This window comes from Onychomys torridus, chromosome 1 (assembly GCF_903995425.1).
Source record: "Onychomys torridus chromosome 1, mOncTor1.1, whole genome shotgun sequence".
In the NCBI taxonomy this organism is placed as follows: domain Eukaryota; kingdom Metazoa; phylum Chordata; class Mammalia; order Rodentia; family Cricetidae; genus Onychomys; species Onychomys torridus.
In genome coordinates, this window is record NC_050443.1 from 158432327 (window position 1) to 158457561 (window position 25235).

General features: G+C 38.8%; 1 protein-coding gene across 1 annotated transcript in view; it reads right to left on the bottom strand.

Annotated features, from left to right (window-relative positions):
- Positions 1-6955: 6955 nt before the first annotated feature.
- LOC118578272 (cytochrome P450 2C70-like) overlaps positions 6956-25235 on the bottom strand; it is a 36177-nt gene continuing 17897 nt past the window's right edge. Inside the window, exons 2-4 of the mRNA XM_036179081.1 lie at positions 18848-19010; positions 16731-16880; positions 6956-7155 (exon numbers count right to left, since the gene is read on the bottom strand). Of these exons, the coding sequence (XP_036034974.1) occupies positions 6956-7155; positions 16731-16880; positions 18848-19010 (513 nt within the window). The remainder of the gene's footprint in view (positions 7156-16730; positions 16881-18847; positions 19011-25235) is intronic.

Sequence of the window (25235 nt, forward strand, 5' to 3'; positions counted from 1 at the left end):
ATCATGATCATCAACCTCAAGCTCTATTATAGAGCTACAGTAATAAAAAGTGCTTGGTACTGACATAAAACCAACATGTAGACCAATGGAACCAAACTGAAGACCCTGAAATTAATCCACACACCATGAACATATGATTTTCAACAAAGCAGCCAAAACTATACAATGGAAAAAAGAAAGCATCTTCTACAAATGGTGCTGGCATAACTGGATGTCAACATGTAGAAGGCTGCAAATAGATCCATATCTGTGACTGTACACAAAACTTAAGTCCAAGTGGATCAAAGACCTTAACATAAATCCAGTTACTATGAAACTGATAGAAGAGAATGTATGAAGTATTGCTGAACTCATTGGCACTGGAGATCACTTTCTAAATATAAGACCAGTAGCATAGACACTGAGAAAAACAACCAATCAATGGGACCTGTTGAAACTGAGAAGCATTTGTAGATCAAAGGACACAGTCAACAAGACAAAGCAACAGCCTACAGAATGGGAAAAGGTCTTCACCAACCCCACATCAGACAGAGGGCTTATATAAAGTGATTGTTTGTTCCTGTTATTATTTTTATTTTTTGGTGGTAGTGTATGTGTACTTCTCTTCTTTGGGGTTTACTGCTGTGGTGTTATATATTGTCTGTGTTTTTGAGGGTGAAACTGACTTCCTCAGGTTGGAATTTTCTTTCTAGTGCTTTCTGTAGGGCTGGGTTTGTGGATAAATATTGTTTTAATCTGGCTTTGTCTTTGAATGTCTTGTTCACTCAGTCCAAGATGATTGATAGTTTTGCTGGATATATTAGTCTAGGCTGGCATCCATGGTCTCTTAGTGTCTGCATTAAATCTGTCCAGATCTTTCTGGCTTTCAAAGTCTCCATTGAGAAATTGGGTGTTATGCTGATGGGTTTGACTTCATAAGTCACTTGGCCTTTTTCCTTTGCTGCCCTTATTATTCTTTCTTTATTCTGTATGTTTAGTTGTTTAATTATTATGTGGCAAGGAGACTTTGGGGTGGGGGGGATCTAGTCTGTTTGGTGTTCTATAGGCTTTTTGTATCTTCATAGGCATTTCCTTCTTTGTGCTGGGAAAGTTTCTTCTATGATCTTGTTGAATTATTTTCTATGCATTTGAGTTGGTATTCTTCTCCTTCCTCTATCCCTATTATTTGAAAGTTTGGTCTTTTCAAGATGTTCCCAATTTCCTGGACATTTTGGGTCATGACTTTGTTGGCTTTAGTGTTTCCTTTGACTGATGAATCTATGTCTTCTACTGTATCTTCATCACCAGAGATTCTCTCTTCCATTTCTTACATTCTGATGTTATACTTTTATGTGTATTTCATGTTCATTTACTAAGATTTTCTATTTCCATCATTCCCTCTGTTTGTGTCTTCTTCATTTTTTCCATTTCCCTTTCTGGCTCTTGGGCTGTTTCCTTCATCTGCTCCATTGCTTTTTCATGGTTTTCATTCAGGGATTTATTGTTTTCTTATGTTTATTTGTCTTTTCCTCTAGTTTTCTAGCATTCTTCCCATTTTTTGTTTGTCTTTTCCACAATTTTAGTTTTGATTTCTTCTTTAAAATTCTCTAGCATCTTCATGATGTTATTCTTAAGGTTGCTTTCTTCTGCTTCTTCCATTTTGTGAGTTCAGGTCTGGCTGTTGGAGGAGGGCTAGGTTCTGGTGATGCTTTATTTTGTTGTATGTACTTCTGCCTTGACGTCTGCCCATCTCCTTATAGATTTGTTCTTGTTCTTTTTTTTTCCTCCTTTTTTTATTTATTATATTTGTGTTTTAATTTTACCTTCCATTTCCATCTCCTCAAGGGCCAAGACTCCCTTGGGGATTCAAATCAATACAAAACAATTGGAATAACCTCCTGCTTTCTATCAGTCCACCATGGCTTAAAGTTAGATTTCAACAACAACAAAAACTACAGAAAGCTTACACTCTCATGCAAACTGAATAATGCTCAACTGAATCACCCATGGGTTAAGGAAGAAATAAAGAAAGAAATTAAAGACTTCCTAGAGATCAATGAAAATGAATACACCACATAACCAAACTTACGGGACACTATGAAAGCAGTGCTAAGAGGGAAATTCATAGCACTAAATGCCCACATAAAGAAGTTGGAGAAATCTCACACTAGTGACTTAACAGCACACCTGAAAGCTCTAGAACAGGAAGAAGCAAAGTCTCCCAGGAGGAACAGATGCCAGGAAATTATCAAATTGAGAGCTGAAATCAATAAAATAGAAATAAAGAGAACAATACAAAAAATTAATGAAACAAAGAGTTGGTTCTTTGAGAAGATCAACAAGATAGACCGGCCCTTATCCAAACTAATCAAAAGACAGACAGAGAGAGAGAGAGAGAGAGAGAGAGAGAGAGAGAGAGAATCCAAATTACCAAAATCAGAAATGAAAAAGAAGACATAACAACAGACAATGAGGAAATCCAGAGAATCATCAGGTCATACTTCAAAAACCTGTACTCCACAAAACTGGAAAATCTAAAAGAAATGGGTAATTTTCTGGATAGGTACCACATACCTAAGTTAAATCAAAACCAGATACACTATTTATATAGTCCAATAACTCCTAAGGAAATAGAATCAGTCATTAAAAGTCTCCCAACCAAAAAAAAAATACACAACCAGATGGTTTCAGTGCAGAATTCTACCAGATCTTCAAGAAGACTTAATACCAATACTCTTGAAATTGTTCCACACAATAGAAGCAGGAGGTATATTACCAAACTCCTTCTATGAGGCTACAATTACCCTGATTCCTAAACCAAACAAAGATGCAACACACAAAGAGAACTACAGACCAATCTCCCTCATGAACATTGATGCAAAAATACTCAATATTGGCAAACAGACTCCAAGAACACATCAAAACAATTATCCACCACAATCATGTAGGCCTCATCCCAGTGAAGAAATAGTGGTTCAACATATGAAAGTCCGTCAATGTAATACACCATATAAACAAACTGAAAGGAAAAAAAAACACACATGATCATCTCACTAGACATAGAAAAGTCCTTTGACAAAATCCAACACCTCTTCATGATAAAGGACTTGGAGCAATCAGGAATACAGAGAACATACCTAAACATAATAAAGGCAATCCAGAGAAAGCCAACAGCCAACATCAAATTAAATGGAAAGAAAGTCAAAGCAAGTCCACTAAAATTAGGAACAAGGCAAGACTGTCCACTCTCCCCATAATTATTCAATATAGTACTTGAAGATCTAGACAGAGCAATAAGACAACATAAGGAGATTAAGGGGATACAAATTGGAAAGGAAGAAATCAAGCTTTCCCTATTTGCAAATGACATGATAGTACAATGAGTGATCCCAAAAATTCAACCAAGAAACTGATACAGCTTATAAACACCTTCAGCAACATAACAGGATACAAGATCAACTCAAAAAACTTCAGTAGCCCTCCTATACACAATTGACAAATAGGCTGAGAAGGAAATCAGAGATACATCACCCTTTACAATGGCCACAAATGATATAAAATACCTTGGACTAACTCTAACTAAGCAAGTGAAGGACCTATATGACAAGAACTCTAAATCCCTGAAAAAAGAAATTGAAGAAGATGTCAGAAAATGGAAAGATCTCCCATGCTCATGGGTAGGCAGGATTAAAATAGTAAAAATGGCAATCTTACCTGAAGCAATATACAGATTCAATGCAATCTCTATAAAATCACCAACACAATTCTTCAGAGAACTAGAAAGGACAATACTCAATTTCAAATGGAAAAACAAAAAACCTAGGATAGACAAAAGAATCCTGTACAATAAAACAACCACTGGAGGCAATACGATCCCTGACCTCACGCACTACTAAAGAGCTATAGTAATAAAAACAGCTTGGTACCAGCATAAAAACCAACATGTGGACCTATGGAATCAAATTGAAGACCCTGTCATTAATCCGCACAGCTATGAACATGCAATTTTCAATAAAGAAGCCAAAACTATACAATGGGAAAAAGAAAGTATCTTCAACAAATGGTGCTGGCATAACTGGATGTCAACTTGTAGAAGGCTGCAAATAGATCCATACCTGTCACTGTGCACAAAACTTAAGTCCAAGTGTATTAAAGACCTCAACATAAATCCAGTTACACTGAACCTGATAGAACAGAAATTAGGAAGTAGTCCTGAACGCCATGGGCATTGGAGATCACTTTCTAAATATAACACCAGTAGCACAGACTCTGAGAGAAACAATCAATCAATGATACCACGTGAAACTGAGAAGCTTTTGTAGAGGACACAGTCAACAAGACAAAGTGACAGGCTACACAATGGGAAAAGGTCTTCACCAACCCCACATCTGACAGAGGGCTGATATCCAGAATATATAAAGAATTCAAGAAATTAGACATCAAATTGCCCAACAGTCCAATTAAGAAATGGTCTATAGAACTAAACAGAGAATTCTCAACAGAGGAAGATCAAATGGCTGAAAGACATTTAAGAAATTGCTCAAAATCACTAATCATGAGGGAAATGGAAATAAAAATGACACTGAGATACCATCGTACACCCATCAGAATGGCTAAGATCAAAAACACTGAAGACAGCTTATGTTGGAGAGGATGTGGAGTAAGAGGAACTCTCCTCCACTGTTGGTGGGGATGCAAGCTTGTACATCCAACTTTGGAAATCAATATGGTGCTTCCTTAGAAAATTGGGAATCAATCTCCCCCAAGATCCAGTTATACCACTCTTGGGCATATACCCAAGGAGTGCTCTATCATACCACAAGGGTACATGGTCAGCTATGTTCATATCAGCATTGTTTGTAATAGCCATAACCTGGAAATAACCGAGATGCCCTTCAACTGAAGAAAGGATAAATAAAATGTGGTACATATAAACAATAGAGTACTACTCAGCAGAGAAAAACAATGACATCATGAGGTTTGGAGGCAAATGGATGGATCTAGAAGAAAATCATCCTGAGTAAGGTAACCCAGACTCAGAAAGACAAACATGCTATGTAGTCACTTAAAGGATGCTAGATGTAAAACAAAGGATGACTAGACTGCTACTCACAACTCCAGGGAGGCTACCTAGAAATCAGGACCTTAAAAAAGACACAGGGTTTGCACAATGACAGAGAAATAGATGATATCTACATGAGCAAACTGGATGTGAGTGGGGGTAATGAAAGGCAAGGATCAAGAGAAAGAGAGCTTAGGGGAACGGAGAGCTCAGCTGGATCATGAATAGAGAGGGAGAATAAGGAAAAAGAGATCATGATAAATAAAGCCCCCATGGGAATAGGAAGAAGCAAAGTGCTATTGAGGTCCCCAGAAATCCATAAAAATACCTCCACAATAGACTACTGGCAATGGTCAAGAGACAACCTTAACTGACCTAGTCTGGTTATCAGATAGCCAAACACCCTAACTGTTGTGCTAGAACTCTCATCCAATTACTGATGGAAGCAGATGCTGAGATCCATGGCCATGCCCCAGGTGGAGCTCCAGGAGCCCAGTCGGTGAGAAATAGGGGGGGGGATGTATGATTAAGAATTGTTGAGCCAGGCAGTGGTGGCACACGCCTGTAATCCCAGCACTCAGGAGGCAGAGGCAGGTGGATCTCTGTGAGTTCGAGGCCAGGACAGGCTCCAAAGCTACAGAGAAACCTTGTCTCAAAAAACAAAAAACAAAAAATCAAAAAAAAAAGTGTTGAGATCATGATTGCAAAAAGCACAGGGACAAATAGCCAAACTAGTGGAAACACATGAACTATGAACCAATAGCTGTGGAGCCCCCAACTGGATCAGGCCCTCTGGATAAGTGAGACAGTTGATTAGCTTGAACTGTTTGGGAGGTCCCCTGGCAGTGGGACTGGGACCTGTCCTTAGTGCATGAGCTGGCTGTTAGGAACCTGGGGCCTATGCCTATTAAAATGCTAAACACTAAACAGGATTGTATCTGTAACTTTAACTTCTCAGGAGACTAAATCAGAAAGATCAAGAGTTCAAGATTAGCCTGGGTATATTTTGAAACTTACAGAAAATAATAATACAAACAAATATTGCAGTTTACAAAGCATACCAACATACTAATCTCCCATTGGCTATGTTATAATATGTGAGCCAAGGAATTCCTAATAGTGATCATTAAATGGAGAACTAATGCAAGGATGTGTTTGGCTAAATAGTTACAAAAATCACCTATCATATGAAAATCAGTTTTGTGCAAGTATATTCTTACAGAAAATAAATAAATAAGGGAGGTAAGGAGGAAAGGATGAAAAGAAAGAAGAGAGTCAAAGAGGAAAAAAAAAGATCCTCCAGTAAAGCGGACAGTTATAGAAGAGAATGCACCAGTCAGTGCACACTTTCTTACTCCCCTCAACACCCTGTAGAAGACATTTCATAATCCAGAGTTTACTCAAATGGCCTCTTTTTTGAAGGTGAAAACTACCCACATTTTCTCAGAGTTCCAGCCCTTCAAAAATCTGATTTCAGATGCACAAAGGTCATAACCAGAATATTAGCTTTTGAACAGTGAAGGCATAGACTTGTGTCACATAATATTTTCACATACAATGTCTTAGTTTGGGTTTCTATTGCTGTGAAGAGACACCATGACTACAGCACCTCTTATAAAGGAAAACAATTAATTGGGGCTGGCTTACAGTTTCACAGGTGTAGTCCATTATCATCATGGTGAGAAGCATGCCAGCATGCAGGTGGACATGGTGTTAGAGAAGGAGTTAAGAGTTCTACATGTGGATCAGCAGGCAGCAGGAGAAGACAGTGATAACCAGAGAGTGACTTGAGCATCTGAGAAGTCAAAGCCAACACCCTAGTGACACATTTCCTCCAACAAAGCCACACCTCCTAATAGTGCCACTGTCGGTGGACAAAGCATTAAAACACAGGAGTCTGGGCAGGGGGCACCCCTATTCAAACCACCACATATAAATAAAACTGAACTTCACCTGGATCCAAGCAGATGTTAAAATTTCAATATTTCTTTGAAAATTGTTCATGAGGCCTTTGAAAGTGTCATCATTGTAGTCAAAACGATGCTGGAAAATGACAGCAGAGATCACATTGCAGGGAACACAGGCCAGAAGGAAGTTTGGGTCACAGGGAGACCCTAGAACAAATGAAGTTCAAAGTTAATATCCAATCCTCATATAGACCTTAAAATTTCAAATTAAAACAGTTGGGAGTATGAGATACTTAGAGAAGAATCATCACTGTGACCTCCATAGGCCTGAGAGACACTTTATTCTGTGTCCCCCAAATAAACTATCTGATAAGCTCCATCTAATTTGTAAACATTTTCTTCTTTTAAATAGGCTCCTTAAGTCCACATTCAGAATAGGAAAACCATAAAGATAGATCATTTTAAAATATGTATAAATGCATTCAATTTAAATCTAATTATGGCTGTTCCTCATAGAGTCTACAGAAATCTTAAAGATTTAAGTTTTAAAGCAATTTCTTTTCTTCCAAAAACTTTTATAATATGTTTTATTAAATCCAAAATATTCAAAGGAGCCAGTGTGTGATAAATATTTTCAACTTGGAAATGAGATATTCACATTCTCGGCAAACCCATGGTATTCCTTATATTTGCAGCTCATCTACTTTCACAGTTCCACGAGAATGGGGCTCCTCAATTTCCTAGTAAATACTGGAGTGAAGGAAGTGGGGGATAACAAGGCAGAATGCAGGGCACATAGGTGCAGTGGGTAGCCATCCCAGCCTTGGCCTGGAAGTTCCAACCCCCATTGAGGCTTCGGTAATGGTCACGCTTTCAAGGCGGGGATGAGAGAGGATGCTAAAGACCCAGGATCAAAAGGAGAGGCTTCTCTTGGTTCCAGGACCCTGGAAGCTGAAGTTCTCCAGAGAACACCGCTGGACTGTGCCACACCTTTCCCAGGGCCTACAACCTATCCCTTCATTTGTAAGCTACCCCACAAAATAAACCCCCTTTCAACTACATGAAGTGGCCTTAATAATTTCACTAATACATAGGCTGAGACCTGCTATGCATAAGGAAATACAGTCCCTCTATTTGTGGGGAAGCTTAGATAACAGGTCAGAGCTTTCTGATGTTAGAGAGGAAGTAGAAATATCAATTTCTAATCATTTTCTGAATAAAAAATCTTAATTAGATTCTTAATTAACTTATAACAATATCATGGATAATTATCCTCGTATTTCACAGAAGCTTCTTTTTTGCCAGATCGAGACTATTACAGAATCCACAACTGAATGCAGAGAATAAGTGACTCTGGGGTACCCTTAACTGATGTATCTGCAACGCTGACTTTATACCTAAGGCTCAGGAAAAAAATCACACAAAAGGAATAGAAGAGAGAGTAGGAGACAGAGAACAAGGACATCTGCTATTAAAAATTATCCCCTAGACATGACAGAAAAAAATACACTGAAGAACTTTCAAGGATGTGGTTGCCTGAATAACAGCAGCATAATGACCATAGTTAACTTGGCAACCAGGACAATGAAAATCCCACATGTTCCTATCTATAGATGAAAAAGCTACAAGCAATCAATGACTGCTGAGATGGACAATCATTATTCCAAGGATAAACTCCCACAGAGGTTGTCCATTTCCCAGTGGTCAGCTCTGGGCATACGTACATAAAAGCTACAATAAATGGACTCAGTAGGTTGAGTATGCAAGTGTGCATACATGTGTTTATATGTGTAACAATAATAAAAACAATAAAGAAGAGATCATAAATTTGGGGGGAGGTAGTGTAAGTGATATAGACCAGGGCTCATGTGCCAAGTTCTCAAAAATAATACTTGTATATGCTGCTCTTATTCAGGCAACATATCATTGAGAGTTCATCAGTACATTTTTCCTGATGTGTATAAGGGATAATTTCCTGTAGCAGATGTCCTTGTCCTCTGAGGTACTGCCAACTCCAAAGTATGTATTCTTGTGTGCTGTTTTCCACATAACCCACCCTGAAATAAAGACATCAGTAATTGGTAATGTGGATCGACAGACATAAGAAACATGCAACTGCATTAAACAAAGTACATTTAAGACAGCTTAAATGGGTTTTTCTGATGTAAGGATGACAGAAAGTGTAAATATAGCTAAATTTTTAAACTGTAAGTGGTAGTTTGAGGAATGTACTAAAGAATGTGATGCACACATTACCAGCTCTCAGGTCCATCCCATACTAAACCTTTTGCACATACATGTGGACACATGGACTAAAAGACCCAGTGTGCATTAGTTTAATGCAGGCAATAAATTCAACTCATGCTAGCCTTGGGTGACACAGAGACTCCACATCCTAGACCCACCTCTTAAGATGGAATATTCAAAGCACTACCTCTTCCTTGTTCTTCACAGCATTTGCAGACAAGATTTTTATTGTATTTTATTATACTAAATTGTTATATTAAAATTTATATATATGCAAAGTCACTTCCCATATATCCTTTAATTCCAATACATTGATTTATTTATTCAGCCTTCAAAATATTATTTTAAAGAGCCCTCCAGCACCTGATTGGACTAAGAAGTGAGTCTCTATCCTCATACACCAATACCCCAGCCCCTAGGCTTTGGGCCCAGGGTCACAACCATGCACTCCTATATCACCACACATTGCAGTCCCAGTTTCAGTCCACTCAACAGGCAGACCTCCTGCAGACAGGACAGACTACCACCATCCCCCACCAGACCCTGTAATCCACAAGCCCCACCCACCCCCAACCCACCCATGGGCAAGATTTCAGCTACTCCCTGAGACAGAGCCAAGGAGTGCCAATTGGACTACTACCTGCTCCTTGAGACATAGAGTAGTCCATCAGCACCTATTAGACCAAGAGCTCCCACTGGACCAAGAGTGTCAATCAGACCAAGAGAGGCTCCCTCAGACACAGACACCACTTGTACCAAGTGGAGGAAGAGATGGGTAGATGCCAGTGCAAAAATACAGTCAACAACATAAAAAACAATATGGTTCTATCAGAACCTACATCAGCAAGACCTGAACATCCCAACACAGAAGACACAGAAGAAATTGATCTTAAAAATTACCTTAAGAAGATAATAGAGATCTTTGAAGAGGAAATGAAAAACTTTCTTAAAGAAATCAAGGAAAAGTCAAACAAAAAATAGGAAGAAATTAATAAATCCCTTAAAGAAAGGCAGGAGAAAGCAGTTAAACAAGTGAGGGAAACAGTTCAAGATTTGGAAACTGAAATCAGGACAATAAAGAAGACACAAACTGAGGGAATGTTGGAAGTGAATAATCTGAGTAAATGAACAGGAACTACACATGCAAGTATAACCAACAGAATGCAAGAGATGTAAGAGAGAATCTCTGGCACTGAAGATACGATAGAAGAAATAGATTCATCAGTCAAAGAAAACACTAAAGCCAACAAAGTCATAACCCAAAATGTCCAGGGAATTTGGGACACCATGAGAAGACCAAACCTAAGAATAATAGGGATAGAGGAAGGAGAAGAATACCAACTCAAAGGCACAGAAAATATATTCAATAAAATCATAGAAGAAAACTTTTCCAACCTAAAGAAGGTAAGGCCTAGAAAGATACAAGAAGGTTACAGAACACGAAATAGACTGCATCCAAAAAAAAAAAAAAAGTCCTCATCACATAATAATCAAACCACTAAACATACAGAATAAAGAAAAAATATTAAGAGCTGCAAGGAAAAGGGGCCAAGTAATTTATAAAGGCAGACCCATAAGAATAACACCTGACTTCTCAGTGGAGACTCTAAAAGCCAGAATGTCCTGGACAGAAGTTATGCAGACAGTAAAAGACCATGGATGCCAACCCAGACTATTATACCCAGCAAAACTCTCAATCAATATAGACAGAGTAAACAAAACATTCCATGATAAAACCAAATTTAAACAATATCTTTACACAAATCCAGCCCTATAGAAAGCACTAGAATGAAAAGTCCAACCTAAGGAGTTTAGATACACACACAAAACACAGGCAATAGGTAGTCCCACACAAACAAATACCAAAGAAAGGAAACATACAACACTACCACCAAAAAATAACAGGAATTAACAATCACTGGTCTGTGTGTACACCTGCACACCAGAGGAGGGCATCTGATCTCACTACAGATGGTTGTGAGCCACCATATAGTTACTGGGAATTAAACCCAGGTCCTCTGGAAGAGCAGTCAGTGCTCTTAACCGCTGAGCCATCTCTCCAGCCCCTGTAGGGAGCAGAAGATCCCAGCTGGATCAAGAACAGAAAGGGAGAACAAGGAATAACATACCATGATAAATGATGACCACATGAGAACAGAAATGGGCAGAGTGCTGGAGAAGTCCCCAGAAATCCACAATGATAGATCCTCTGTAGACTGCTGGCAATGGTCGAGAGAAAGTCTGGTCTGACCTAGTCTGGTGATCAGATGGCCAAACACCCTAATGGTCGTGCTGGAACTCTCATCCAATAACTGATGGAAGTGGATACAGAGATCCTCAGCCAGGCCCCAGGTGGAGCTCCAGGAGTCCAATTGTCGAGAAAGAGGAGGGACTGTAAGAGCATGAATTGTTGAGACCAAGATTGGAGAGGCACAGGGACAAATAGCCAAATGAATGGAAGCACATGAATTATGAACCAAAGGCTGTGGAGCCCCCAACTGGATCAGGCTCTCTGGATAAGTGAGACAATTGAATTACTTGAACTGTTTGGAAGGCATCCAGGCTGTGGGACCGGGACCTGTCCTTAGTGCATGAGTTGGCTGTTTGGAACCTTGGGCTTACACAGGGACACTTTGCTCAGCCTGGAAAGAGGGGACTGGACCTGCCCGTACTGAATCTATCAGGTTTAAATGAATCTCCAAAGGAGTCTTGGTCCTAGAGGAGATGGGAACAGAGGGTAGGGGATGGGGGGAAGGTGGGGGGGGGGGAGCGTAAGGGGGTAGGACAGGGGAACCCATGGCTGATGTGTAAAATTAAAACACAAGTATAATTTTTAAAAGTTTAAAAAATCACTGGTCATTAATATCCATTAATAATAATGGTCTCAATTCAACTATAAAAAGACACAAGCTAACAGAATGGATATGAAAATAAGATCCATCATTCTGCTTCATACAGGAAACACAACTCAACTTCAAGACAGACACCACCGCAGAATAAAAGGCTATGAAAAGACTTTCCAGTCAAATGGATTTGAGAAGCAAGCTGGGGTAGCTACCTAATATCTAATAAAATAGCCTTCAAACAAAAATCAATCAAAAGAGATTGGGAGGACTTTACATATTTATCATAGGGAAACAATCCAACAAGATGAAGTCTCAATTCTGAATATTTATGCCCCAAATACAAGGGCACCAACATTTGTAAAAGAAACATTACTAAAGCTTAAATTGAACATCAAACTCCATACACTAGTAGTGGGAGACTTCAACACACCAGTCTCACCAATGGACACGTCTGTCAGACAGAAATGTAACAGAAAAATAAGGGAACTAACAGACTCAAATAGACTTAATAGATGTCTACAGAATATTCCACCTGAACACAAAAGAATATACCTTCTCTAAAATCTCAACAGATACAAAAAAAAAAAAAATGAAATAGCCTCCTGTATCTTATTGGACCACAATGGCTTAAAGTTAGATTTCAACAGCAACAAAAATTACAGAAAGCCTACCATGTCATGGAAACTGAATAATGCCCAATTCAATCACCAATGGGGTCAAGGAAGAAACAAATAAAAATTTAAATATTTCATGGAATTCAATGAAAACAAATGTACAACATCAACATACCCAAACTTATGAAACATAATGAAAGCAGCGCTAAGAGGAAAATTCATAGTACCAAATGCCCACCAAAAGAAGTTGGAGAAATCTCACACTAGCAACTAAGCAACACAACTGAAAGCTCTAGAACAGAAGAGGCAAACTCACCCAGGAGGAATAGACACCAGGAAATAATCAAATTGAAGGCTGAAACCAATAACATAGAAACAAAGAGAGTAATACAAAGAATTGATGAAACAAAGAGTTGGTTCTTGGAGAAAATCAACAGGATAGACAAGCCCTTATCCAAATTAACAAAAAGCAGAGAGAGAGCATCCAAATTAACAAAATCAGAAATGAAAAGGGAGACACAACAACAGACAACAAGGAAATCCAGACAATCATCAGGTCATACTTCAAAAACCTGTACTCCACAAAATTGGAAAATCTGAAAGAAATGAATGATTTTCTGGATAGGTACCCCATATCAAAGTTAAATCAAGACCAGATAATCTATTTAAATACACCAATAACCCCTAAGGAATAGAAACAGTCATTAAAAGTCTCCCAACCAAAAAAAGCCCAGAACCAGATGATTTCTGTACAGAATTCTACATTTTCAAAGAAGAGATAATACCAGTACTCTTTAAATTGTTGCACACAATAGAAACAGAAGGAACATTACCAAACTCCTTCTATGAGGTTACAATTACCCAGAATACCAAGCCAAACAAAGATGCAACAAAGAAAGAGAACTACAGACCAATCTTCCTCATGAACATTCATACCAAAATATTCAATAAAATACTAGCTAACCAAATCCAGAAACACATCAAAAAATTATCCATGATGACCAAGTAGGCTTTATCCCAGGAATGCAAGGATGGTTCAACATACAAAAATCTGTCTGTGTAGTACACAATATAAACAAACTGAAAGAAAATAAAACATGTGATCATCGTATTAGATGCTGAAAAAGCCTTTGACAAAATCCAACACCCCTTCATGATAAAGGTTCTAGAGAGATCAGGAATACAAGGAACACACCTAAACATAACAAAGGCAATTTACAGAAAGCCAACAGCCAACATCAAATTAAATGGAGAGAAACTCAAAATGATTCCACTAAAATCAGGAACAAGAAAAGGCTGTCCACTCTCCCCATACTTATTCAACATAGTACTTCAAGTTCTAGCCAGAACAATAAGACAATGAAAGAAGATCAATGGGATACAAATTGGAAAGGAAGAAGCCAAACTTTCCCTATTTGCAGATGATCTGATAGTATGCATATGAGACCAAAAAAAAATTCTACCAGGGAACTCCAAATGCAGATAAATTTCCTCAGTAATGTGGCAGACTACAAGACTAACTCAAAAATATCAGTAACCCTCCTATATACAAATGATAAATGGGATGAGAAAGAAATCAGAGAAACATAACCCTCTATAATAGCCACAAATAATATAAAATACCTTGGGATAACTCTAACTAAGCAGGTGAAAGACCTGTATGATAAGAACTTTAAGTCTCTGAAGAAAGAAATCAAAGAAAATATCAGAAAATGGAAATATCTCCCATGTTCATGGATAGGTAAAATTAACATAGTAAAAATGACAGTCTTACCAAAAGCAATCTACAGATTCAATAACATCCCCATCAAAATCCCAACACAATCCTTCACAGACTTGGAAAGAACAATACTTCACTTTATATGGAAAACCAATAAACCTAGGATAGCTAAAAGGATCCTGTATAATAAAGCAACCTCTAGCGGCATCAGATTTCTGACCTCAAGCTCTACTATAGAACTATAGTAACTATAGCTCCAGAGAGGCTAGCTAACAGGGAAAGACCCTAGGATTGACACATGGATAGCCCAACAATGAAGAAATTGATGAGATCTACATGAGCAGACTGGGAGTGTGGGGGTGTGGGGGTGAGGAGTGGGGGATGAGGACATAGGGAAATGGGAGGGTTGAACTGAAACAGGGACTGGGTGGGAGGGCAGGGAGGGGGATACCATGATAGATGAGGATATCAGGGGAATAAGAAGAGGCAGGGTGCCAAGGAGGCACTCAGGAATCCACAAGGATGATCCCACCTAGGAGTACTGGCAGTGGTCCAGAGGGTGCCTAGACTGGTCTACTCTGGTGACTGGTCTAGTGAATACCCTAACCATCATCATAGAGCCTTTGTACAGTGACTGATGGAGGCAGATGCAGAGATCCACAGCCAGGTGCCAGGAGCCAGGTTGAACTCCAGGAATCCAATGGATGAGAGAGTAGGGATTCTTCAGGAGGAGGATGTCAAGATCATGATGGGAAGACATGCAGAGATGACCAACCACACTGGTAGAAGCACATGAACTATAGACTAGTGGCTGTGGAGTCCCCAAGGGACTGGACTAGGCCCTCTGGATATGGAAGAAGGATGTTTGGCTCAAACTGTTTGGGGGGCACCCAGACAGGGGGATTGGGATCCATCCTTGGTGCATGGGGAGGCTTTTGGGAGCCCAGTGCCTGTGTGTGACACCTTGCCCAGCCTTGGTGCAATGGGGAGGGGCTTCAGTCTGCCTAGGCTCTGTGTGCTGTGCTCTGCTGACTGTCCATGGGAGACTTTGATTTGTGGGATGTGGGGATGTGAAGTGGCTTGGGAGGGAGGGCTAGAGGTTCAAGGAGGGAGGAGATGGGCTCTGTGGGTAGTATGTAGAGTGGGTAGAAAATTTCTTAGTAAGGAAAAATTTTAAAAAGAAAAAAATATTATTTTAAGAAATTGACAAAGATCTCAAACATCTACAGTGATTTTCATATATTGTATATTTTTATGTGCCTAACATCAAAGACTGAGTGAGATAAATTTATCAACCAGAAGTAGAGTGATTGAGTGAACTATACTGCATCTAAATCTGCAGAACACTATACTACTCAGCTACTAACATTCTGAAATCCATCAAGTGGTAAACACATGAGGATAAACAACACATTTCATTTTTAAATGAATTCATAAAAATAACATACATAATACATGCAGTATGCTTTTTATTTCTGCATATATCATCCAAATAACCTTCATTGACACATTTATTTCACTTCCACATATTTTTCCACAGATCAACCACATTATGTGAACATTATCTGTAATAGTTGCATTTTATGCAATAAAAATGGTAAATATGTATTTAAACAATTTTAGAATATTGATTTAAAACATTATTCAACACAGAAACCAAAATATTATTATTTTAATGATGTTAAAAATATTTAGATACCGAAGTCCTAGAACTATATATTTTTGTGACCCTGACCTCATCCCCTCCTACCTGCTCTCCTGCCCACCCTTTCTCCTTCCTCATGCCTTATACCTGCATATGTGCACACAGTCATGCACTGAGATTTGTCCTGTAGCTGATCCATCATTTCATATCCTCCCATGTAAATAATTGTACCTGACATATTAGATAATTTGGTCATCCTGTAACGTTTCTCAAGAAATTAATTGACAGCTTTCTTACTTTTCAAAACTAATGTATCCAAACTGCATGTTTTCCTTCCTGTGTTCATTGGAACTTTTCCAACAACCTCCTGTAGTTACATGGGGTCCTGTTACTAGATAGAGCCTACTAATGTAAGGTTAATTTTCTGTGCTACTTTCGTGTCTAACTTTAAAAATATTTCATTTTATGTAGCTTTCTCTCCTTCCATAATCAAAAGAAAACAAGAACCATGGATAATACTGAAAGTTAATTGGGCAAAAGTTAGTCAGCATGGATCTTGGAAAAGCTGGCATTGTAACTTATTTATTTCTTACTGTTGTCATGTAAGAAGAGTAACCTTCAATCATACTTCTGACTCCATGACTTTTATAAACAGCCTATTTGCCATAGCTCTTCTTCCCTATCTGTTGATTACAGAAATAGCAATTCACCATTGGTTTTTCTCAATGCTTTCACCAGACAAAGTGCTTCCTGCTGAATTCGGTCTTCAATAGTTTTCTTTCCCATCCCCATAGACCGTAAGACTGTGAGGGAGAAACGCCGTGTTTGCTTCCATATTTCTCCATTGCTGAAAATGATTCCTGTTGGAACAAAAAAAAATCTTTTGTCATGAATTCTAGTTGAGAGCATTCATCTCAGGAAATAATACTGACTCCTATTCAGACATAGAAGACAAGGTTGTGTCAGACTCACTTACCTGATACCTCTCTTAACACAAACTAGTACTTTACCATGAGGAGTCTGGATTTCAAATACTGAAAAACTTGTTTTCCCCATTAATATCTCAAAACCTCAGTGTAATTCTGTAAATCTTTGGTCTCCTCCATTTTGCTGACAGTGATGTAGACCATGAAAGTAAAATGTTTCCTTTATGATCACATAGATAATAAATTGTAGTGAAACCAAGTCAGAGCTAGCTTTTCAGATTGTATGTCAATTTTTAAAAAATCATCAAAAGGAAATTCTCCAGAGAAGTGAATACTGAAATAAGTATGGGTAGTGAAGTCATTGCCTAACCTGGAGCAGATATGGGGTAGGAGTACAAGACATCTGCATTGGAAATATTCTCATAAAACTGTGTTCCTGGATAAGGGAGATGGTAACTGGCAGATTGTTCTTTGTATTTAACATTCACTCTCTGCTTGCTTAAACTTTTCATGTATTCTGTTAGCCTTGCATCTAGAAATATTAACATGAATTCTCTAAATTTAAAACATGATCAAGGTACAAAATGAGCTCATTTAAAAACCAAAGACTGTCAAGGAAGAGTCTTAGAGAACAATGCAGAGAACAAAAGATCCCTTGTCACTTTTGCAGGTACCCAGTGTTCTATCACAAAACTGAACATCTTTATATCAGCTCCAAAAACCAATAACTAGCATATATTTGGTTTCTAGCTATCAGTTTTCAGCTTCTGGCTTCTTTGCTAGGGGTTTGAAGAAGGAAAGGGGAGGGAGAAATGTTATAATTACGTTAATATAGTCTTAGAAATGATTTACAGAAAAAAAGCATTTACAATATCAATGCACTACATAAACACTGAGTGTCCCTATGGACCTCTCTTAAAGTAGTATGGCTATGTTTTCTTTCCCATTCCGCTACATTCAAATATTACTCATGATTTTTTAAAATAAAAGACTGGGTACAAGTCTGGAAATATTTGTATCTATAATGGTTCCCACACCACATACATTTTTAAAATCATCTGGATCAGTGGTTCTCAAACTTCCTGTTGTTATGACCCTTTAAGACAGTTCCTCATGTGTGGTGACACCCAACCATTAAACTATTTCATTGCTATTCTATAACTTTAATTTTTCTACTGTTATTAATTATAATGTAAATATCTGATAAAAAGGATGCCGGATATTTGACCTACAAATGGTCCACAACCCCTAGGTTGATAACCACCGATCTAGATCCATATCACAGGCCATAAACTATTCATATCTATACTAGTTACCTTGATATACACACTTTTAAAATCACTATAGACTCATGCTTCAGTACATTAGGCATAATATTTGATGACTCGGATGTTTTGTCATTTTTCTTTCTTTTCCTTTCTTTTGTCTAATTATCTTTATCATTATGTTTACTTCACGTAACTTAAAATATTATGTCTTAGTCACAAGTTTGATCTTAATCTTTCATAAGGACAGTGTGTATAATGTTAATCAGTTTAGAAAATGGATTAATGCTAATTTCAATAGGGATCACTAGAGGGAATGGGGGATGGGAAAAGGTAAGAAAAAAGAACATGAATTTATAAATGGACAGTGGATGCTGTATCTGTGTACTGAAATAGAACACAAAATGCCATTAACATCTACTAGTGTGTGTGAATAAAAATTTGTCCAAACACAAAGCAAAATAATATCACGTTTACAGCAAAATGGAGGGAACTCTAAGTTATTATTTCAAGTAAAAGTATCAGAATCTTAAAAACAATACCTCATTTTTTCTGTTTCTAGTTTCTCAGTTTCCTTATCTATATAACTTCATTCCCACTTGTATAGACCTGGAAGTGCCCAACACAGAGCTATACCTAATCCTTGGTTGACTTTACAGAGTAATGGTGATTGCATCTTGCCAGAAAACTCATCTCCCCGGTCAATCAGAGCTTCCTTCAGTACTTCATATCCATGCAGCACCACCGTGGGCTTCATTCCCAGATACACAGTGAATACAGGGCCATACTCTTCCGCTAGCTGGAAACAGAGCAGGGGTGACATGAGAGAAATACTTTCATTCATGATGAAGAGACATTTTAATATTTGCCCACTAATTATCTTTAGACCCAGTAATTTAATAAGAAACTTCACTTAAACAGCCATAGTAATTATGTTCTAACATTGCTATTACTACTATTCTATGCAGCATATTTGTCCAAGTTTCATTTTTACTTTTCCCTGTCTAACATACAATTGTATCACATTTCTTTTCCTGCCTGATCTTGCAATACATGATATGTTTCTTTTCCTGAGTACAGGGTATCATTCTCTGGTACCCCACCTATAAACTAATAATCATCTTCTGTCATCCATTTTCCATGTCATCATTTATGGTCAGGTCTCTGAGTTTTAACAGTATTTAGAATACAGAAGGAAGGGAATTCCTGATCTCCTGACTGTACCTTCTATAAGGCTTCATACATTCTAATCATCCTTAAATTCAGCTGCATGCACAGAGCATGGTACCTGATGCCAAGCAACTATTCATCACTATTGAATGCAAGCACAGTCAAGTAATCTGTGAGGATAATTGCATGTTAAGGAAACAAAAATTAAAGTTCAGAAAGATTTTAAAATTTGCCCCAAGTCATGATGTAATTCAGTGTATCTAGCCCAAGAACGAGGAGCTATGTAGGGGCAGTAAGTGCTATAGTGACTGGCTGTTTCAGAGAAAAGATATATTTCTGGTCATTCCTTTAAGCTTCAGTGAATGACTGCCACTTGAATCAATGATACAGCAGTCATTGACTCATTATCAAGAAAATGTGATAATAACTCAAAACTCCTGAATCCCTAGTTATGTCCTTGGCTTCAAATCAATTTTTACTCTAGGAAAATGTAGACTTGAGAACTTATAAATCAACAGATTAATATAAGTAAACACAGTTCCATTTAAACTGCAGATCATCAGAGAATAATTGCTTTACTGAAAAGGGACCTTGGACAGGATGTGAACAGAGACTGTTCTGCCCCAGACAGTGTCAAAAAATCACCTCCTCGAGCTCATCTCCTTCTAGTATTATGTAGAACAAGACTTTGCCAGCTGCTCAGGTTTGTCTTTAAAAAGTTCTATCATTCTTGGGCTGGGGAAATGGTTTCATGTATAAAGCACTTGCTATGCTCACATAAAGCAGAGCACAGTCACAGACACATGCCGTGTCACTCCCACAACAAGAAAGGAGACAACAAGGAGAATCCTCAGAAACTCACAGCCATCAAGCCAGAGATACACAGCAGTGACTGATATACACCAGTGACAAAGGTACTGTCTCAAAGTCAACAAAATGATGAAAGTTTCAAAATAGGACATGTACCCAAGATTGTCCTCTGACTGCTCCTCAATGTGACACAAGTGCACCCACTCAAACACACATATCTACACACATATGCATGCATACACATCAGAAACACACACAATCACTCTTCTCTTGGGCCTTCAGATACCTGATGAGTAACTAAACACAGTAAAAAAAACTTAACACACTGCCTTCAGTATGTACCTGCCCCCTTTACCTTAAACTGTGAAGGGGATGGGGAAAAGGTGGGGGTGGGAGCGGGAGGGGGGAGGACAGGGGAACCCATGGCTGATGTGTAAAATTAAAACACAAATATAAGAATAAGTAAAATGAAAAAAAAAAAAACCTGTGGCTCAATTCCTGTTGGTCTCTACCTGAATGATAGTTAAGCATTTATCTGAAGTGGCCAATCCCCCTGCTTCGAGCTTGAAGTCATAGACATGACTAAGGTCTTTTCAAGCTCACAGGTTCTGTTACAGAGCCTCTACAGTGACCCTGGAAGCCTCTAGGTATTATGCTAAACCACCAGGAACAGCAGTTCTCTGCAGACAGCACACTCTACAAAGAGTGGCCACATCATGGCAGCCAAAGTACCCCATCCAGAATCCCAGGAGATTGTCCCTGAGTAGTTTAGCAACTTCTTGGACAAAAAAAAGTAAATAAAATCAATTTTCTCAGCATAAGATGAGCATCATCCTCTACCCTCAGAAACCAGAAATTTCCTCAACACTGATAAGTAACACTGTGATGTTAAAACCCTTCAAGCCTGCCTTTGTTTTTTGGTTTGTTTTGTTTTGTTTTGTTTTGTTTTGTTTTTTCACTTGTAAAAAACCTCAAAACTGTCAACCCAAAGAAAGCTCCTGGATCTCTCTCTGTCAGACTGGCTACAGTAATATTAAAATACCTTTCCTTGTTTTGGTGGTATTATGTTACCCAAAATATTGTGCACCCTAATAAACTTATCTGGGGTCAGAGAAAAGAACAGCCACTAGATACAGAGGCTAGAAAATGGTGGCACACACACGTTTAATCCTAGCCTTCTGGAGGCAGAAATCTGTCTGGATCTCTGTGAGGTTCAAAGCCACACTGGAAACATCTAGGCATGGTAACTCGCCTTTAATCCCAGGAAGTGATGTCAGAATGCAAAAAGGTATATAAGGTGTGAAAACCAGGAACTAGAGCTGGTTAAGCTTTTAGGCTTTTGAGTAACAGTTCAGCTGCAAATCATTCTGGATGAGGACTGAAAGGCTTCCAGTCTAAGGAAACAGGATCAGCAGAGGAACTGGTGAGGTGAGGTGGCTGTGGCTTGTTCTGCTTCTCTGATCTTTCAGCATTCACCCCAATACCTGGCTCCAGGTTTGATTTTATTAATACGACCTGTTAAGATTCCTGCTACACCTTGTCATACTGTTAACGTCTATTCCCACACTTCTTTAAAGACAAATGATAAAAATTAACCAGTTGAAAACGTAAGTGTTAAGCTTTTCTTCTTGGCCCCTGGTAACATCTGAATGGAATTTGGAACCACATATTATTTAGTACTAAGTGTAGTGGGAAAAGAAATTCCATTTTATGCTAGACATCCATCTTGGTACCCACTAGCCACTTATCTCTCACTCCAGTCCCTGAAAAGGTAAGTTCCAGTAACCCTGACTCAGTGAATACCCCCTCACCCAGATATTGAGACCATATGATTGATTGGTTGTGATATGGCTAAATGCTTTTGGGGGGATTGTACCTTGCTTACTTGGATACCTAAATATTATTTTGAGTAACCTTAACCTCTTAACTTGGCATGCAGATTTTGCTTGCATGGGTAGATATTTAAGGCCTTGCAGTTTTTACATTTAAAAACATTCTTATCCCCTCCTTCACAGCATGCCTGAGATTCAACATTATAGTCATTGCCCTTCTAGCAGCTAATTGATAAATCATTCAATTATACTTGGATTGAGTCTATGGTCTTTTTCCAGGGGTCACAAACTCCACAACATTTGAGTGCACCAGCAAGATCCTTAGGAGACACTAGACTTCAGGCCTTGGGTTTGGGAGAGGCCCTGGAAGACTTATGTGTCCTGAAGCCCAGACTACACGGCTGCCACAAATTAAAGGTTGCTAATAGGGGAGAGGCCCCAGAGGGAACAAGTCAAAGCTGGGCTTAATAGGCCCCAGGGAGCCTAGGTTTCAATTACCCTACATTTGCGAATTGAAAGCAAAACAAAAGTACAATTTTCCAGGTAACATGATTCTGAAGCTCTAACATATAAGTGAGTTGTTCTGTTCTTTTTTTGGAGTCCAGACATTTGGAGAGAAAGGTGAGATTTGACGTAATCATAGGCCCAGTTTCCATAATAGAGGTGATTCCTGCCTGTTCTGGGTTTGGTATATGAATGAAGGTGGCTACCACATGATGGAGTTTATTTGGTCACCCTGATTCCGTTGTATTGTCTTTCATGCTGTTATCTTTTCTGTTATATTTATGTTTTCAAGTTTGTTGCAGGGATGACAGACTGAACACAGCCCAATCACCTCTGAGCTGTATGCCATTTTCAGGATGTCCACAGGGCATACTGCTCTTGATTGCCTCCATTCTAGCTCTCCCCATGGAGTTTCTCTCTCTCTCTCTCTCTCTCTCTCTCTCTCTCTCTCTCTCTCTCTCTCTCTCTCTCTCTCTCTGTCTCTCTCTCTCTGTCTCTCTCTGTCTCTCTGTCTCTCTCTCTGTCTCTCTGTCTCTCTCTCTCTCACACACACACACACACACACACACACACACACACACACACACACACACACACACACACACACACACACACTGGCTTTCTGCAGCCTGCTCCCTATTCCCACTTGTTTGCAATATTTTTCCTTGGCTTTGCTTCAGAAGAATGTCTTTTCCCTGCTTTCTCTATCTCCTAGCTGGCTCCTCTCTCTGACCATGGAGCTCTGGCTGTTGTCAATCCCCATGCTACCAGGCTGTGACAATGTGGGTGCCCCCAGCACACAGTCCTAGAGTGCACCATAATCCCCCTTTTCCATCGCCTACTGCTCTCTGTATTTATAGCTGGCCTGTGCCCAGAATTTTGTATCTCTAAACCTTCTTTGTTCTCTGCTCGCTCTGGTCTCTCTTTTGCTGATCAATAGATTCAGTTTTGCAAGGATTTATGTTTCTTTCCCATATGGATAATATTGAAATATAGTTTTACACTGATCTATGTATGATATTAAAAAGCTTGCTCTGGAGTTATGTAATACCTAACCTCTCACAGTCCAAAAAGATGTTTGCTTAAAAATTTCCTCCAATATCTCTGTCCTAAGTCAGAGGGCCATCTGACTCTAGGGCAAAAATAGAAACAAAACAGCCCAAGAAAAAATGCTATGAGCTTTGAAACATCTAAAATATAAACTTTCTGTAAATTAAGATTTGAAAGCTTATTGAATATAGTTTAAAATCCACAAAGAAAACAAAAAGAATGATGTCAACATTTTCTGAGTTCCTGTAGATGTCTGGTTTTTAATAGTTTTCTGTTTTATGGCCTCTATGTTACAGATAATTATATCATTCTCCAACTTAATGACATTATAATTAAATACTTATTAAGCTTTTCAATTATCTGCCTCCATCTGCAGACACACAACTGATTATCAAATAAAACAAAACCCTCTGACTAAAATCTCAACGATAATTCCGGATACACTTGCTTAAAATAATCAGAGATGAACCTTTTAAAAGTTAATGTTCCTTCAAAATGAAGAAGACAATAAAGGTCATTGGACCTTCACCTAAGTATCCAGGCACTCCTCCTACCTAGTTGCATGCAAATAGGCCATAATTAATAAGGCCTCAGGTTTTAAGGGAAAACTATGGTATACAGGGTAAAAATTAAGAATAAGGATTGAGTGCACCTATGCAACAATGGGAAAGCTGTTTTATGTACTGGATAAAGGGTCCAGAGTGTTGACCACCCACTTAGGAAAATTTTGTTATAACAAATGGAAAATTTATTTTGTTACTGGTATGTCTCATGTTATTAAAATGTTCTAAACCAAAAGGATTGTGCAAAATTAGGATGGCTAAATGTATATTATTGATGTCTACTTCCTTGACTTCTTCCCCCTTCCTTGGTTCTCATAAGATCAAAAACACGGAAGACATCTTATGCTGGAGAGGATGTGGAGCAAGGGGAACTCTCCTCCACTGCTAGTGGGAATGCAAGCTTGTACAGCCACTTTGGAAATCAATATGGCGCTTCCTTAGAAAATTGGGAATCCATCTCCCCCAAGACCCAGCTGTAGCACTCTTGGGCATATACCCAAGGAATGCTCAATCATACTTCAAGGGCATTTGCTCAGCTATGTTCATATCAGCATTGTTTGTAATAGCCAGAACCTGGAAACAACCTAGATGACCTTCAACTCAAGAATGGATAAAGAAAATATGGTACATATACACAATGGAGTACTACTCAGCAGAGAAAAACAATGACATCATGAGGTTTGCAGGCAAATGGATGGATCTAGAAAATACCATCCTGAGTGAGGTAACCCAGACTCAGAAGGACAAACATGGTATGTTCTCACTCATAGGAGGATATTAGATGTAAAACAAAGATGACTAGACTGCTCACAACTCCAGGGAGGCTACCTAGAAAACGGGACCCTAGGAAAGACATAGGGATCACCCAATGACAGAGAAATGGATGAGATCTACATGATCAACCTGGAAGACAGTGGGAGTAATGAAGGGCAAGATTTGAGGGAAAGAAAGCTTAGGGGAGCAGGAGATCCCAGCTGGATCAAGAACAGAAAGGGAGAATGAGGAATAACAGACCATGATAAATGATGACCATGTGAGGACAGGAATAGGCAGAGTGCTGGAGAGGTCCCCAGAAATCCACAATGATATATCCTC